The sequence below is a fragment of the Ambystoma mexicanum genome, chromosome 12 (assembly GCF_040938575.1).
Source record: "Ambystoma mexicanum isolate Mex_15411 chromosome 12, UKY_AmexF1_1, whole genome shotgun sequence".
Taxonomy (NCBI): domain Eukaryota; kingdom Metazoa; phylum Chordata; class Amphibia; order Caudata; family Ambystomatidae; genus Ambystoma; species Ambystoma mexicanum.
In genome coordinates this window covers 526,445,366-526,462,412 of record NC_090936.1, presented here as the reverse complement: position 1 = coordinate 526,462,412, position 17,047 = coordinate 526,445,366, and the positions used below count along the sequence as shown (strand labels likewise).

Sequence of the window (17,047 nt, the reverse complement as noted above, 5' to 3'; positions counted from 1 at the left end):
GACAAGTATTTAGTTAAATTGTTTAGCCATTACGCTACTCATAAATTAGGTACGCTATGCCAAAAGACAATTATTTGTGGGATTTCTCAATATCACCAAAGCCTTTGTCCATTGTCTGTGTAAGAAGCAGCACTCTGTGGGCTAAACGTAGAGAGAAAGGTTGCCCTGGGGCCCTGGTGTGTATGCTAGAGTCCCTTGCACTCTGACACCAGTCTGAAAATTAGGCTAGACCAGGCTGGTACTTGGTCAGATTGGATTAAGAGCGAGCGGGGCCTGTGCGACGGGTGCGTTCTGGACGTGTTCCTCTTTAATATATATATTTCCAATCTGGGAGGCTGCCTCCATGGGGTTAGATCTAACTGTCCTAAACTAGGGTCCTTGTCAATACCTTATCTGCTCTATGCGGATGGCATAGCTCTGTTTGATTACATGCCAGTGGGGCTGCAATAGTCTTTGATAGCAGTGAACGATTATTTTAAGAAATTTGAATTGGAACTAATTATTAACAAATCCAAAGTTTCAATTTTGAATTCATGTAAGAAAAAAACTGTAATAGGTTTTTTAATTGGGGCATGCAGAGTCAAAAACTTGAGGTTGTGAAATCTTTTAAATAGCTGGATGTTTTTATGTGTTCCAATAAAGCAACTTATGCAACAAGTTCACCCTTACAAAACCACGGTCCTTACCTCTGGAGCTCAAATTTGTCAACTTGACAAAAGGTTTGGGCACTTTTCTTTAGCTCCAGTTCTACAGTGCTATCATCGAAAGATTATTCCAAAAGTTATTCATGGAGCAGACACTATTGAAAGTGGAGGTGATTGGTCTAAGTTTGAAGCAAAAATATGAACAAACGTATTGGCTTTGCCCCAGGGTACCCCTCTGGATTCCATTAGGCATGTTTTGGCTCTCACTTCGTTAGAGGCCGCTATTGACTGAAGACGCTTGCAGCTCTTTAGTGGACTGATTATGCCACCGGCCAGTACTCTGTTAAATTGAGGGATGTGATGGTCTCTGGGAGGTGTAAACCATTGTCTGACTGGCCAGGTGTTTGTTTAGCTTCTTTGTCAAGCATCAGTGTAACTGAAGATGATCTAATTAACTGCCCACTCAAAGTAAAGAAGCACATACATGAACATGATTGGACTGCTAACAGAGATAGGCAATCTACTTATAAGCTTAATAGTCATTTTATTTATGACGTGAAATGTTATTATTCTGTATCAGCTCTTATGCAAAAACATCCTTCTAGACAAAGGGAATGCAATGTTGCGTGTATAATTCAATTAGTACCCCACAAAGGAGGTTTTAGGATCTAGACTTCAAGTCCCAACGTCGGAAAGATTATGTTATTTTGTAACTTGAGAATGTAATCTCTTCATCATTTATTTGTTGAATGCAGGGTACCTTGCAGTGTATTGGGAATTGTTGGGGAAATTCATGTCTTTCCAAGGGGAAGCTTCCTGGGAAAGGCTCTGGCACAGTCTTTTATGGGAACCTACGGCTGCTTTAGCAAGTGCAGTGGTGAGAATTTAAAAAGTACTATTTAATGATGTTTGTTAAGTGCTGTTTTATACTCGCCTTTATATTGATTATGAGATTATTTTAGAGTAATTTGCTAATTATCTATGTTGATGTATAATATGTATTTGTAGGAGTTTTAAAAACGGTGTTGTTGCTTTGTTTGTATTTTACTGAATAGCGATCACTTATGTTTAATATGTATAAAACATGTGTGAAAAGTTTAACTAAGACACAATAATAAAATAAAAAAGTTCAAAACATTTTTTATTCTCAGAAGACATTTGGTTATTGTTTTGCAACAAACATAAGCTGATCATTGCACTAAAGCACTTTATAAAGATTACTTACAATGAGTGGGGAGAGAGGTGGCTGTCCCCCCCCTGACTGCATTGAGGGTAAATCGAGTTTTTATTGCATAAGACTTGAATCCTGAGTAGGATGCATCAAATGAAATTTATTTGAGAGCCTTCTCTTCTTCGCTCCGCCTTTTCTTTGTTCTTCTCTTCGCTCTCCTTTGGATGTACTCTACTGTCATATTTAATGTATGTATTGCTCCTTTTTCTTTTTTTGTATAAATGTTTTAAAAAACCAGCGATACCAAATAATAAAAAGAAATGTCAGGTCTCCATTAATTTTCTTTGTGGAAGATCAACATATTGAGGTCATTTTCTGTGACAAAATAAGGATTTTCTTTTTCATTAATCATATTCAGGTTTTTAAGTGCTTCACCTTTGCAAAATTAATGTATAGTGGATCGGTGTATTTGTGTGCATAGTTGTGCATGAAGCATGTTAAATGTCTCTACAATGAATAACATCTCATTTATTTTTATTTTTATTTTAAAAATATGTATATTTAGTATCGACCGAATGCTGCTTAAAATGGGATATCTTTACTGCAGACCTCTTTACAAATGTTGCTTTATATCTACATCAACGCCCCTTATAGTGCTCCTTCGTTAATGGCTTCAAAAAAAGATTACTCACTGTTTTCTTGCATTTTAAATAAGGTGAGGTAGTGTTTGCTAGATATATTATGAAAGCCTCCTCAATCCAGATAAGTTCTTCAAGTTAGCCCTCTCATGCCATATAGGGCAAGCCTTTCTGTCTTTGGTTCTTCCGGTGAATCAGCAACATTAGCAAAACTGACCATGTATCGGGAATTAGTATATTTATTCACTGGCCACTAGGGAAGAATTTCTTTTACTACACCTTTAAATTATTGGGTTCTAGAATGTTGTGTGCCCCTATTATCAATTGCCAGCCCAGGTAGAGATTATACGTGTTTGGGCCTTCCCTAGAGCCATAATAGTGGTATTCTATGAATGCTTTTGTGTTCTAGATTGTTCATCGTGAATTTGTTTTTTATGAAATTTAACTATGTGATTTGAAAATATATTCCATGAGGTAGGTTTTTAGGGGAGGTTACCTAAAAAAGTGATTGATACATTTGAAATCAGTGCCACTTTGGCAACCCTATTTAATTGTGTTAATATTTTTATTATGTATTACTTGCTATGCGCAACATGCCCAAAGGCCTCAATGGATGAGGTTAGAGCAGTGGCTTCTTCGTCCAAGTCATTACCTGTCATTGTGGCTTATTGCACCTTTCTGGCCACCCCTTTCCTTCACCCAACCATCAGATGTTTTACATATGCAGAAAGGGGTCTTTTGGTATTGTTTCAAGTTTGTGAAACCCACACATGTAAAGGGCAAAACTGGCATTACACTATACACTGGCCTTTACGAACTGCAGTGTCCATTGTGTGACCACATAGGAGTCACACAAGTTGCGGACTGGATGTTCTCGTGTCCATGCCAGTGACCATTGAAATTCAATATTGCTCCAGGGTGTATTTATTTTTGTTGTTGTACTTTTCCTTCTTATAGTTGGTAACTGTGTGTCATGTATCTTTTTTTGAATATTGTAAAATCAATAATCTTATCAAAATTATCAAGGGATAATATCTTAATGTATTCCTGATATCAAAGCAAACAGTAAAAAAAAATGTTATCAATAGATATCTTATTAAAATTATCAAGATATATCTTTATTGTATTCTGATATAAAAGCAAAAAGTATGTGTAAACAAAAAGCATGAAAACAGTGTTCCTTGAAATTCACTGAATGTTACCTTAATATGATATTACTCACCCACATAAGAAACATTGAAATACAATACGTTCACATTATTTGTGCTGCTGCTGAATTTTCAACTTCCTAAAGCACTAAGGTTGAAAGTATATACAAGACATAAAAATTGATCAAAATAAACAGGATATTAAATATTTCTAGAAGTAGAGTTTCATGTATTAGGGACTATAACTGGAGACAAAAAAATAGAATTCCCTCAAAAAGATGCACATTAATTTCTACAGTCAATGTACAGTATTCTGTATTCCATGAATAGCAACGGGTTTGCAATTACACTTTTTAATAATTGTGATAAGAACAACTTTTGAATAATACAGTCACCAGAAGTGAGTGTTCACTATCTTCTAGATGAAGGTCATAATTAATAACCATGGGTGCATGTTGCTTCACATTCACTTGTTCATATCAAAAGAACATTGCATAAATAATCAAAAAAACTCCCAGCAGTAAACATTGAAGATCGTTTAATTTGACAGTATATGTTGACAGATTAACAATTAGATTGTTTGAGGTGTTTGAGGAAAAAGTACTACATGTCTTTTATTATAATTTTGTTCCTCAACGCTGCCTTCACATCCTTGTTCCTTAGACTATAAATCAGGGGATTTAGCATTGGGATCACAACAGTGTAAAATAAAGTCAGAGCCTTGTCTTGGTCTAGGGAATAGCTGGATGAGGGCCGAATATAGATGAAGATGATAGTGCCATAGTACAATGTCACACCAGTAAAGTGGGAGCTACATGTGGAGAAGACCTTGAGTCTGGCAGCCACGGACTGCATCCGGAGGACAACTGAGATAATGGCTGCATATGAAATGAGGATAGCCAGGAGTGTAGCCATGGTCAGACTTCCTCCAAATATGAATATTACCACCTCATTGATGATGGTTTCTGTGCATGACAATTTGAGTAACGGAGGTATGTCACAAATAAAATGATGAATTTCCCAGTGGCAAAATGGCAGATGAAATGTGCAGCCCGTCTCGATCATTGAATGCAGAATTCCAACAGTGTATACGGCTGTCAGCAGTTGGACACAAAGCCTTCTAGTCATGATGGTTGTGTAGTGCAGCGGCTGACACACTGCAACATAACGGTCATAAGCCATAGTCGCCAGAAGTGAAGCTTCAATAGTACCAAAAGCAAAGTGAAAGAACAGCTGCACCACACAGCTGGCAAAAGAAATCCGCCTACTTTGGGAAAGCAGATCAACCAACATTCTAGGGGCAATGGTAGAACAATAACTGAGATCGACAAAGGACAGATGTCGGAGGAAGAAATACATGGGGGTGTGAAGACTGGGGGTCAGCTGGACTAGTAAAATGATGCCAACATTGCCAACCACAGTGAAGGCATAGACCACTGAAAATACTGCAAAGAGAATCTTCTTCAACTTTGGGTTATCGGTCAATCCCAAGAGAATGAACTCATACTGGAGGGTTTCATTTCCTTCATCCACCTTAAACACAAAAATAACAGTGAAATTAGTCAGGAAAATACTTTAATGGGAGACTCATTAGTTTGGCACAATAAACAAGAATCATATGCCTAAAGGCATCTAACTTGAGTTTAGGTTGGTAAGGATGGAAAAGCATTCACATATGACTGTTTTTGAGCCTCTTGATGTATTTTCAGTAAACGGATCTCAACGACTGTACATAAACTGCCTGTCTGCCATCCACTATTGGACAGCAGCCCTTCATTATCCACACTCCACCTACACCGAAAAGATGTATCTTTCCAAAATCAAACGGCTCTTTAGACCATTCTTTCAGGAATCAAATGTCCTCAACATATTCTCCATTCCCCCTGAAGTAAGATCCTCAGTGTTCTCTTTGAAATAATACTCTCTACATTCTTTATATCTATATCAAACGCTCCCGGACACCAAGTACCAAGCATTTCCAAAACTGGTTTAAATTTTACCTTTCACTCCACAAATACATTAGGCCTAGACAATTTCAGCCAATGCAAAAGGAAGCATCCTTCTCCCCCACTAATGCTTACACAACTGAGAAAACCCATGTTCCCCACTCTATTTCAATTTTATAAACAAATAAATAGTTAATTGGTCTCTTCTGCAGTAAGTCATCCTTGCCTTCCCATCTTTTCATGACTTCTCACTATCCTTCCCAGCACTTGCTGTCCCATCCTGCCCTTTGTTTCAAAACCATGAACTATCTCATAATCCCTATATGCCCCTGCATCACCTAAAGGTTCAGTTAGTTACCATGGCCTCACTGCAGTGTGGTAACACACCCTGTTAATTGAATACTGTTTAATGTTCCTACATACAATCAAATACTGCACAATATAAGCTAAATCCTTGATCACTTCCTGATAACTTTGGTATATATTTAGTTAGTTAGTGTTTTGTAACATTCTACATTAAAGTACAGTCTCCTCAAGTGTAGGTGATGCAGAGTAAGTGGGAAGAATTATGGAAAGCCAACGGCTAACCTGAAAACCACATTCTGAAACCTGATTGACCGGGGTTGGGAGAAAGCAGGGGGTAGAGGCAGACTGAAGATGGAGTAAATGTCAGGGGTGGTCACAGTTAAGGCTGCATTCTGGGTCCAGACTGAGGGAGCGTAGCCAAGACAAAGGTCGTAAAGGGTGAGCAGGCAGAAAGTGAAGTCCAGCAGCTGCATTTCTTAAGCAGAGCTAACGAGAAAGGAGGGACTTCTGGGGACTCAGTAATGTAGAGTAAGTAGCAAGACTCAATGATTCTGTGTCTTTATCCTGCAAAGTGGCAGGAGTTGAGTGCACCAAAGATACGTCTGTGTGGAAAAAAAATATTAGATTGAGAAAAAACTCAACTGATCAAGTTGAACTGCTGCTCTGCATTATTTTAATGTGACCAGTAAATTGACCTAAGCAAACCAGAAGACTTGAATCCTTTGGAAGGTTTTGAATTAATCATAAACACATGCATTGTTCTGGGTAACCCTTCTGCGCATTGTTTTTCAGCCTGCCAAGCATTACAGAAGAGGAAAGTCAGTATGCAAATACAGCTTGATCCCACCCCAAATGGACCAGCCCAGCCTGAACTGCTTGGTCACACCCCTCTGTATGGGACCACTAGCAACTACTGATATGTTTCGGGCTTAAAATCAATGGCACGGCCTGTTGCCCTGGGAAGTTCCATCGTCATCCTATCAGCACATGTATGGTAAATTATTCTGACTGAAATAAATGGTATAAATGAAAAGAAAATATGCGTGGTTGTGTCTGTACTCAGAAAATAACTTTGCTGGGGATGCTCGAACCTTATGTCCCAGTGGATTGAGGAGTTCTTCTTGATCAAAGCTGGGTTCTCATCTGATCGAGGGGTTCTGCACAAGAGTAGCTAAGTTCTATTCCACCAGGTCAATGGGAAATGATGCATGCATGAACACCTATGTGCCTGAAAATGGTACAATCATGCTTATTGTGGACATAGTATCAGTACCTGTGACCCATTTTAAATGTCAAATTAACATCAAGTGGCAAAATGATAGTTTCTCACACTGCTATATTGGCTGCGTAATAGAAATAAAATAGGGCAGAAATAGTGTTGAGATTTGCTAGCGAGATGTCTTCACTGGAATTAAAATGCCTCATTCAAGTACAGCAACTACATAGGGCTGCAATGATGCAGCTATGCCAGTTACCTGAGGCTCCCCTTCTGTTGGGAAACCACAACTGGAAGAAGGCACCACAGCACCCTAAGACCCTACTGGCGCCCAGGTAGAAACAATGGGTTTGGCCATGGAATAATGAGCATCCAGAACCTGGGAGGTTGGTTAAGGTCAGCACCTGCTTGTTGGTTCACTGACGCAAAAAACAACCTAATAACATAAATGTTTTGGGAACAACCTCCCTCTCTAGCGGGATTATTATGACTTTTAGTGTGCATAGTTTGGCTAGGATACCGCATTGAAGCGCTTTGCCCATCTGCGAGGCAAAGGTGGAATATCGTACAACAATCAGTAACGGTAGGGAGGAGTAGAGTAGGTCAGAATGAAGACAGAGGATAGGTAAGATACTCAGGAAGGCATGAGAAGGAAAAGGTAGAGGAGCTATGTATACAATTGGACCACATTTTTCGTGGGACTTGTCTATATTCTATGGGGCACAGTGCCAAAAAAAAGGATAGCTGGAGAGAGGTTTTCCAGTGTCAGTGTATGTCTGGAATTTATTCACCACATGGCGAGCCTGAGCATGTTGAAGCTATGCCTAAAAAACACATATTGCAAAGCCTTTCTGCTTACTTCCCTAGGGTCTGAACAACATCTGGGAGAGGCTCTATGTCAGAAATCCGAATTTGAAAAAATTGGCAAAAGCTCTGGAAAAGCAAGCAAAAACAACCTCAGATCTTCTTCATTTTCTCATTTATGTCATAGTTACTGCCAGTATTCTTTTTATATTCTTTTTTTTTTGCTGATATCTTTTTTTTTAATTTCTTTATTCAAAATACAAACATGCAAAGGAATCCAACATTACAACAATGTAGTAACCACACATTGAACGAAACTGTACAATTGATTGCATCACATATACATTTCATACAATCTTAAAGCTATAAATAACATCTCTAAAGAAAACAGAACCTCTTTTTATGTACATCAGTAATCTTCTCCATATTTTATCAAAAAGTTGCAATTTCTTTTGTCTCCTGAAAATGTCATCTTCCATACCTGCAAGAGAGTGCATCTCTGAGATCCAATCTGACGGTAGCGGAACTGTTTGAGTCTTCCAATTATGAAGTATCATCTTTTTACCTATTAAAGCCCTCTAAACAAGAATTTCTTTTGTGAGTTCGTAAGCTCACCCAATAAATCATTGCTTCCTAAAATCATTGTTTTAAAGTCTAAAACAATTACAGTTCCCAAGACACATAGACACATATTACATACAACTGTCCAAAACCCTTGAATTCTTGAGCAATGCCAGAACATATGTTCAATTGTACCCACATCACTCAAGCATTTCCAGCAATCATCAGTGTCAGTCATTTACCCACTTCATCATTCTTTCAGCGCTCCAATATACCCTGTTTAGAATTTTAATTTGTCTCTATCTTTCACTCAAGTTTAATCGAACAAAATTTCACATTCATGCAAATATCCATCCATGAATCTTCCGAAAACATCGCAACCCAACCGTAGACTCCATCCTTCCCTTAATTTCTTGTTTTCTTTGTATCTAGACATGATTTGCCTGTATATTCTACTTGCAACCCCTCCTTCTCCTGGACTGCTCGCATCAGACCAGATGTCTAGATTTACATCATCTTCCCACCTCACCATGCCAATACATTTTCTCAGACGTCTGTAATCACACTCAGAAAAATTCTCAATGTTCCATTTCTTACAAATGTCCGCCCTTGAAATCCATTTTCCATATTGCCATAAATCACCAATCCAGCACACACCAGCCAAAAACCGATCTGCCCAAAACAATACATTTCCTTTGTCCTTAATTGCTGTATTCAGCCAAATTGAAGCATTGGGCGAATGTAGTGCATCCGACCCTTAATATATGATACAGGTTATTCCAACATTTCCTCAGAAACTCAGTAATGGGATTCCTTTTGCTCACAATGTTTGTAGTAGTTAGGACAGCTCTTGGGAGCAGTGGACCAACCAAACTTGCCTCTGCAATAACCCATTTATCATCCTTTAGAAATGGTACAATAAATTGACATGTAAATGCAAGATGTTAGGCTGGAAAGTCCACCCTTTTCCAATGGAAGCTGAAGTTTCCAAAGCTGCATTCTCTGAGGTTTCTTATCCCAAATGAATGATTGTATCAAATATTCAATCTCTTTCCAATAAGATGATTTAATTTCTAGGGGTAGCATACGAAGTATATAATTAATTATTGGTGTAGCTGTCATTTTCAAAGCATTTGTTTTACCCCACATAGACACATTTAACAGTGACCATCTTTCCAAAGATAGTTCAAGATCTCTACACACCTCTTTCATGTTTTCCTCAACCATGTTCTCTAAGTGTGGAGTCAGCCATACCCCAAGATATGCAACCCTCCTTGCACACCATTTGAAACCCCACAATACAATATAAGTTCTATAACAAGAGTAGGTCAATGGCATAACTTCCGATTTTGAGTAGTTAATTTTGTACCCAGAAATCTTATAAAAAGTACTCAATATTTCCATCAGAGCTGGTAAAGAGCTGTTCATTCCTTTAATTATTAACAAAAGGTAATCTGCGTAAAACCAGATTTTCTGTGCCGCCCCTTGAAATCTAATCCCACTCAAATTTTGATCCTGCCATAATGCGATTGCTAATGGTTCAATCGCCAAAACAAAAGCAAAGGTGACAAGGGACACCCTTGCCTGGTACCCCTCTGTAAAGCAAACAAACTAGATCTTCAGCCATTAGTCCTGATATCAGCTGTTGGAAGTGTATAGAATAGGCGTATCCACGAAACAAAATCCTCCCCAAAGTTCATCTTTCTTAAAACTGAAAAAAGATAAACCCAATTTATTCGATCAAATGCCTTTTCTGCGTCCAGGGAAAAGGCAGCTAAATCCTCCGAAAGGATTGAGCCTTAACCATTGTCAGCAGTAGTCTTCGCATGTTACTAGAAGTCTTGCGATTCTAAATGAAACCGGATTGATCATCATGGACTAGATGTTCCATCATGTGGGTAATTCTCAAAGCTAATACTTTTGCCCGAATTTTGTTATCAGTATTTATTAGGCTTATTGGACGATAGTTTGCTAGTAGATTGCAATCTTTTACTTTTTTAAAAAAAAATGATAGTTGCATGTACTGTGGAAGACGGCAATAGACCTTCTTGTCTGGACGCTGTGTAAGTATCTTTCAACAGTTCTAATGCAGACTCTTGTAAAATTTTGTACAATTCCACCGGTAGCCCATCGGTGCCCGGGGATCTACCAACATTCAATTTTTGGATCTCTAATTTGATCTCATCTAAAGTTATCGTGTTTTCAAGGGCTTTCTTATCCTTATCAGACAGTAATGGAATCACTAGAGAGTAAAGAAAAGATCCACCTTGACCAGTAATGTCAGGCTCATTTCGATATAATTTTGTGAAGTAGTTTTAAATGTTTAATTAATTTCCACTGGGTGAAATGTTGTTCGACCATCCGAACCACAAATTGAGGTAATAGCTCCTTCTGAGTTCTGATGACGGAGCCTATAGACCAGCCAATGGTCACTCTTTTTGCCTTGCTCAAAGTAGGGGCATCTGAGACAAAATAGCTGTTTATCAACCCTCTCATTAATTAATCTGTTCATTTCTCTTTTTAAATCACCTAAATCTTTCTTCTTACTCTGATTTGTCGGATCAGCCACCGAAATACTAGTCGCATCCTTGATGCACCTCTCCGAATCCAAATTTTGAAACTCCATCTTTTTCCTCCTCCCAACAGATAGACCCAGGATTAGGCCCCTCATTGTGCATTTAAATGTTTCCCAGATACTTTTAATATTCAATTCATCAGTTCTATTTCACAAAATGGTCAGCTTCACTTCTTATTTTATCAACTATTCTTTCATCCTGTAAGATAGAGGTATTCATCCGCCAAGTGAAAGATTTATGATCTGAAACTATAATATTTACTATTTCCCCCCTCTTAAAGTTTTCAGTAATTTTACCACTGGTGAAAAACATATCAATGCGAGAGTATGTGCATTGAGAGTGTGAATAAAAACTGAATTCTTTCATGTTCGGATGTGTTAAACGCCAACAATCTTTTAAGTCATTTTCCTCTATCAACGCCTGGAAAGATCTAAAATGAGGATCACTTCTAATGTCCTCCCTACCATTACTTCGGTCTAGCCTTGAGTCTATCACCAAATTGAAGTCCCCTCCCAAAATAACATTCTGGGAGTCAAAATCTTGTATCATTTGCGACACTGTCCTGAAAAAGGAGCCATCATCAACTGATGGCGTGTAAATGTTACATAACGTCAGCTTGCATCCTTGAAGGTCCAATAAAAGGATTAAAATTCTTCCTTCTCTATCTGATTTTTGTTTTAAAATCTTAACCAGTGCTTTTTTACAAAATAGTATTGCCACTCCCCTAGATCTAGAAGTAGAACTTGAGCCATACACACTACCAACCCATTGCTTTTGCACATTTTTGACCTCATCTCCAAGCAAATGTGTCTCTTGCAAGAAGTAAACATCATATAACATATCACCCATATAATTGTAAATTCCCTGTCTCTTGTTAATATTGTTCAGTCCATTAACATTCCAACACATCACCTTCAAATCCTGCTTTATAGATGTTGCCATCACTCTGACAGAATCTCGAGAGAAACTAGCTATTTGAAAATCTACTAAAATAAAAAATACATAAAAATAATAACAAAGAACACCCCCAACCCCCTACCGACAGGATGCTAGTAGCCAATACTACAGAGCAAAGAAGCCCAGACCAACCCTAGCACTCCTCCCAATAATAAAATAAGAACTCTTACCTCCTACTTTCATATAACTAAACATCTAATGTTAGTCAAAGTCCTTATATGAATAAACTAACATACTTGCATCTACAAATGCAAGCCCATTCATAAATTTGCCTCAATAAAAGAATACTCTCATGAAAGAACAGGAACAGTGTTCATATATTACACAGCCACAGTAGTGGCTGTGTAGTTATGGATAAGTTGCTGTTTCCATAGGAAGAGCACCTTTTGGGCAGCCTATAACTCTGCTCCCCCTGGACGAATCCTCACCAAACTTTGCAAAAAAAGTATGTGAGCCACTCTGAATTTTATTGCAAAGTTAGGTGAGGATTCGTCTAGGGGGGAAAAGTTATAGAGGGCGTCCCAAAACGTCTTTTTTTCCCCATAGACTGAATGGGGGAAAAACCTTGCGCACGGCTACAGGCCAAACCGCTGGATGGATTTTCACCAGATTTGCAGCAGGGGCAGGGGCTTGGTCCCGAAAGCGTGCTTTTGTAAATTTGGTGACAATCCGTCCAGTAGTTTCCTTAAAAACGATCAAAAGTATGTCTCTAAAAATTAGTGATATCTATGTCCGCTCTGCGGTCACACTTCCATGTTCGCTCCGTAGAGAAGATTTCAATTGGCTATACTGTGGCGTGCTGCCCGCGACCATGTTGTGCTTTCACCGATTGGTTGTGCCACAGCGTGAAGTGCGTCATAATCTTTCGATACGGCCGCCATGTTTACTTCGTTTTCTGTTCTACACGCTCATCGCCGCTAACATACATAAACGAAGAAGACACCAATGCACTTGTTACACTTAAGGAACACTGTTTCGAAAGGTGAGCGTTAATGAGATGTGGCAGTACAAAGTCAAACAGTCAATAGATCACAAGCAAAAGGTTGGATACCCTTGCACACATTATTCATATTCTATTCCTACAAAGGTGCAGAAAGTCCTCCATTTCACACATTTTTAGCAAGACCAAACCTCAACCATTAACAAGGGCTCAGAATTGCCTTCAGTTCAGACCTTGCATCCCTCGTTCAAGATATCATACACAATGACTAACCTTTAAAGCTGTTTTGCAGCAGTGAGAACAAAACGCATGCCACGTGTTGGTGTTCCCAGTTTCCACACCTTAGCAGAAACATAGATAATTTTGTCAAACTATATGCTCTAGCATAAACATTATGTTAACAATGCCATTATTAAATGTCTCTCTCAAGTATAGAGCAATCACTATGTATATTCTCACAGCATGGCCTATTATTTTATGGTCAACGTTTCACCAAATGGGCACAGGAGTGAGTGTTCCCTGCACACAGTGGGCAACACACATATGTACACTGACTCAGAGCATGTGGCATTCCCACCCAACACATATTCACAGACATTCACCATTACCCTCAAAACGTTAGCTGACAAAACGACTACAATCATCAACCACCAGGTAAAACCACCTTTACAAAACACTCTGTGTGAGCAAAAATGTGCAATGAGCAGGGATCACATTCTCCTGTTGGTTTTACCAGTACGAAATTCCATGTCACAGTATGTAAATATGTCCAGTTTGGCTACACCAATGTAGCCGTGTCTAGTCAGGTAATAACACTTATCATGTTTGATTTACCCTTAATGTTTAGTAATAAATGCCAGGCCATAATAAGAAAATAAATCCAGACTGGATTCAGAAATGAAGGCAAGTCTAGCCATGCAGTAATACTCATGTTGGCTTCACCCTTCGTGCCCAGTAACAAATTCCAAGTCTCCGGAAAAGAATGTGTCCATACGGGAGCCACCAATGTTGGCGAGAAACATGAAAGAATAGTCACCATGCTGCCTTTAGCCTTAATGCTCTGTACAAAATACTATGCCACAATAAAGAAATAAATCTAGGGTGTCCCCACCAATGTGAGCCAGTACCATATAGGAATACTCATGCTACCTTCACCTATGATTCCCAATAAAAAGGCTGTGTCACAGTAACAAAAAACAATGTGGGCCAGTACCTGTGGGGAATTGCCATTTGGCATGCGTGTGAAAGCCCTGGCTTTTTAAAAATTAATTAATTAAATCATGCAGGTAATTACATCTCAGAAAGGTTTTCCTGCTTACCTTGTGTCCCCTTTTATAAGCTCCACGCCAAAAGCATAATGTGCAACTGTGAGGTCACGCATAGAGGTTGCATTTAAGATATGATATATGTTATGTTCCCAAACCACCTAACTATGAGAGTTACTATTTAGGTGGCAGTTGTAAACTTTAAATATAAGCCATACCTGAGTTTAAGTTATGGTGGATGGTATCTCTCAAATATTTTAAATCACAACAAATTGATATCATACATGTGTCATCACTGTGAACCCAGCCCAGCTATAGAAGGGTTACATGTATTCCGGTCAGACAGCCTGGCCCTGCCAACAAGACTGAATGGCTATGTCTCTCCTTTGTGGGGTATCCATTAGCCCCAGAATGACATGAACTAAAAGGGCCACGCTATGCCTCCAATGCAAGATTTAAGCGGGCTGATGGAAGAAACCCATTGGAACATGCAGGCCAACCTAAACTCATAATATATAACTGAAACCCAGCAAATCCGAAATGTGGCTCTCATTGAACCTTGCGAAAATGGAAAGCAACTCAGGTGAAGGAAAGTGTTCCTCAGAACTTTAATACTTCTGAATGTACCCAATGGATTCCAAAAGACATGTGTTTCTGCAAATGCTGACTTCATGTATAATGGGAAAAGGCACATTATGACTGAGAAAGACAAACAGTAGCATTATACATGAAACACCGTACATGAACATGCTGTGTAATTGGGAAATAAAAAGAAGGAACTGTGCCTTACATCTAAAGGCAAAGGCAAGCAACATATTTCATTTGAAATAAATAAAACACTTAATTTCTAACATACAAACTGACATTATTGAAATGGAAAGGCCTACTTTATTTTAAAGTGGACACTGGGTTCACATGTTAAACAGAAATCCGTGGGTGAACAATTCAGAATGAACAATCATGTCCTTACTGTCAGATTAAAGAAATATGCTTACACGTGGACAGAAGGCCAAGATGCAGTGTATTGAAATAAAATGCTTTAAATGTAAAATACATCCTCTCGATTTAAAAAGCCATTGCCTTCAAATTGTAAATATGGTTTCTTTTGTGGCATCCCTTATTGAACCGCTGGACTGTGTCATCTGGATCTCTGACCTCCAGAGATCTTTGGTCAATACATACAAGGAATGTAGGTCTATTTCAGCAAAATGCAAGAAAATACAGCGGCTTAGCTTCAAACAAAGAGACCTTATGAAACACTAATTGCTGCACTGAAACAACATTGAGCCAAGCACACACCCACATCATGTGACGTTTGAGAAATGAAACTTACTGAGCTTGCTGGACGTAAAAACAATAATTTCCATATTAATGCATTACTATTGATTAACATTGGACTTATTTTTCCTTTATAAAAAAGGGACTGAAGCGACGCACAGAGTCGGGACCTATATCATGGTAAAGCGTGGAACAAGTCGGTCCGTTCTATGTAAATATGAACTCCATGGAAGGTGTGGAATTTGAGCTTTAGATCTAAATGTGTTTCTGATTTTCCCATAAATGATAGAAATCTGACAGTTGGACAGATGATACAACATGAAATTAATGGTTGGATTTTAAAGTTTCATAGTCCTAGTATTTGTACAAAGGATGAAAAATGATGATGAGCGCCAGTAAGGTTGTGCCGGGACCAAATTAGTTTCTCGGGGCCCAGCAAAAATAGCTGAATCCGAAAATATATATATTATTGCGTTTAGTTGTAGGGTACAAAAAGTTGTCAAGTTGTGACTTTTTGGAGTTGCTAAAGTGTACTTCTCTCTCATCCCCTCATTATCCATAATCTAGATCTAGATCGCATAAACCCCTTGCCCTATCGGCTGACAGAGGCCAGACTTCTGGAGAGCGGGGAAAATGAATGTCCAATACAAGGTGTGGGAAAATGGGTTGGCATTGCAAAATAATTCATAATATAAATGGTGTCATAGGTGCTCTATATGATCAATACCCTATTACACTGGGCACTTGGACACTTGCTGGAGTTTGCTGAAGTCTTATTCATGGAGATTTTCACAAAATAATTTGTCTTTCTGGAATTCGATACAATAATTGCTGGACTCCCTCAAATTCACAATGCAGTCAGAAACTTCCAAAAAGCAATCAGAGTAGAATAAGCATCAATTTTGGACTATGTATTTTGCTTGTCGCAAGTTGCAGTTCTAGCATGTTATTTCTACCATTGTCTCAGTTACGATAATCACAAGACATTCCATCTCAGTGTCCTCTGTCACTTGACAAAATCATTGTGCCTATAAACTTGTGTACAGTGCAGAAATATTTGACCATAGCACATCAAGTGGCCATTCATTTAATTGTGCCACAATTCATGCTTTGTTGTAATGTGTCTATCTTTCCCATCTCCCAGGCATGCTGTTCAGGATGTTTGTTTGCATGTATGAGGTAACGAGTGCCCATAGTATGGGATGTTGTGTGAGTATGATGCTTTTCCTATTTTGCCAACCTTTGACAAAATAGGGAAAGCAAGCCTGAAAAGTAGATACACGCCGGCTTGACATGCGGCCAACTTTGCACCAGACCTGCAGATGAACTGGCCTGCTGTTAAATCTCAGTTACCAGTGTAATTTGCTTTCTGACTTTCAGAACATTCAGACATGTAATTGCGCATTTTACTATGGCCGGGTACATAGCTTAGTGGGTTGAATGCTTGCTGCAGTGTAAGTGTGGTCAATAAATGCGTACCAACAAATGTTGGATGATATTGAATGTATATTTGTTCTTTATGAAACACGCTTAAGTGCTATATAATAACATATCATTATCATTTGGCCTTGGATTTCTGCTTGCAATCACAGTAATT

The 17,047-nt window shown here is 38.7% G+C and overlaps 1 protein-coding gene across 1 annotated transcript in view; it reads right to left on the bottom strand.

The window, feature by feature from the left end:
* Positions 1 to 3,939: 3,939 nt before the first annotated feature.
* LOC138514506 (olfactory receptor 5AR1-like) overlaps positions 3,940 to 17,047 on the bottom strand; it is a 69,778-nt gene continuing 56,670 nt past the window's right edge. Inside the window, exon 3 of the mRNA XM_069629979.1 lies at positions 3,940 to 5,134. Coding sequence (XP_069486080.1) covers positions 4,205 to 5,134 — 930 coding nt within the window. The 3' untranslated portion in view covers positions 3,940 to 4,204. The remainder of the gene's footprint in view (positions 5,135 to 17,047) is intronic.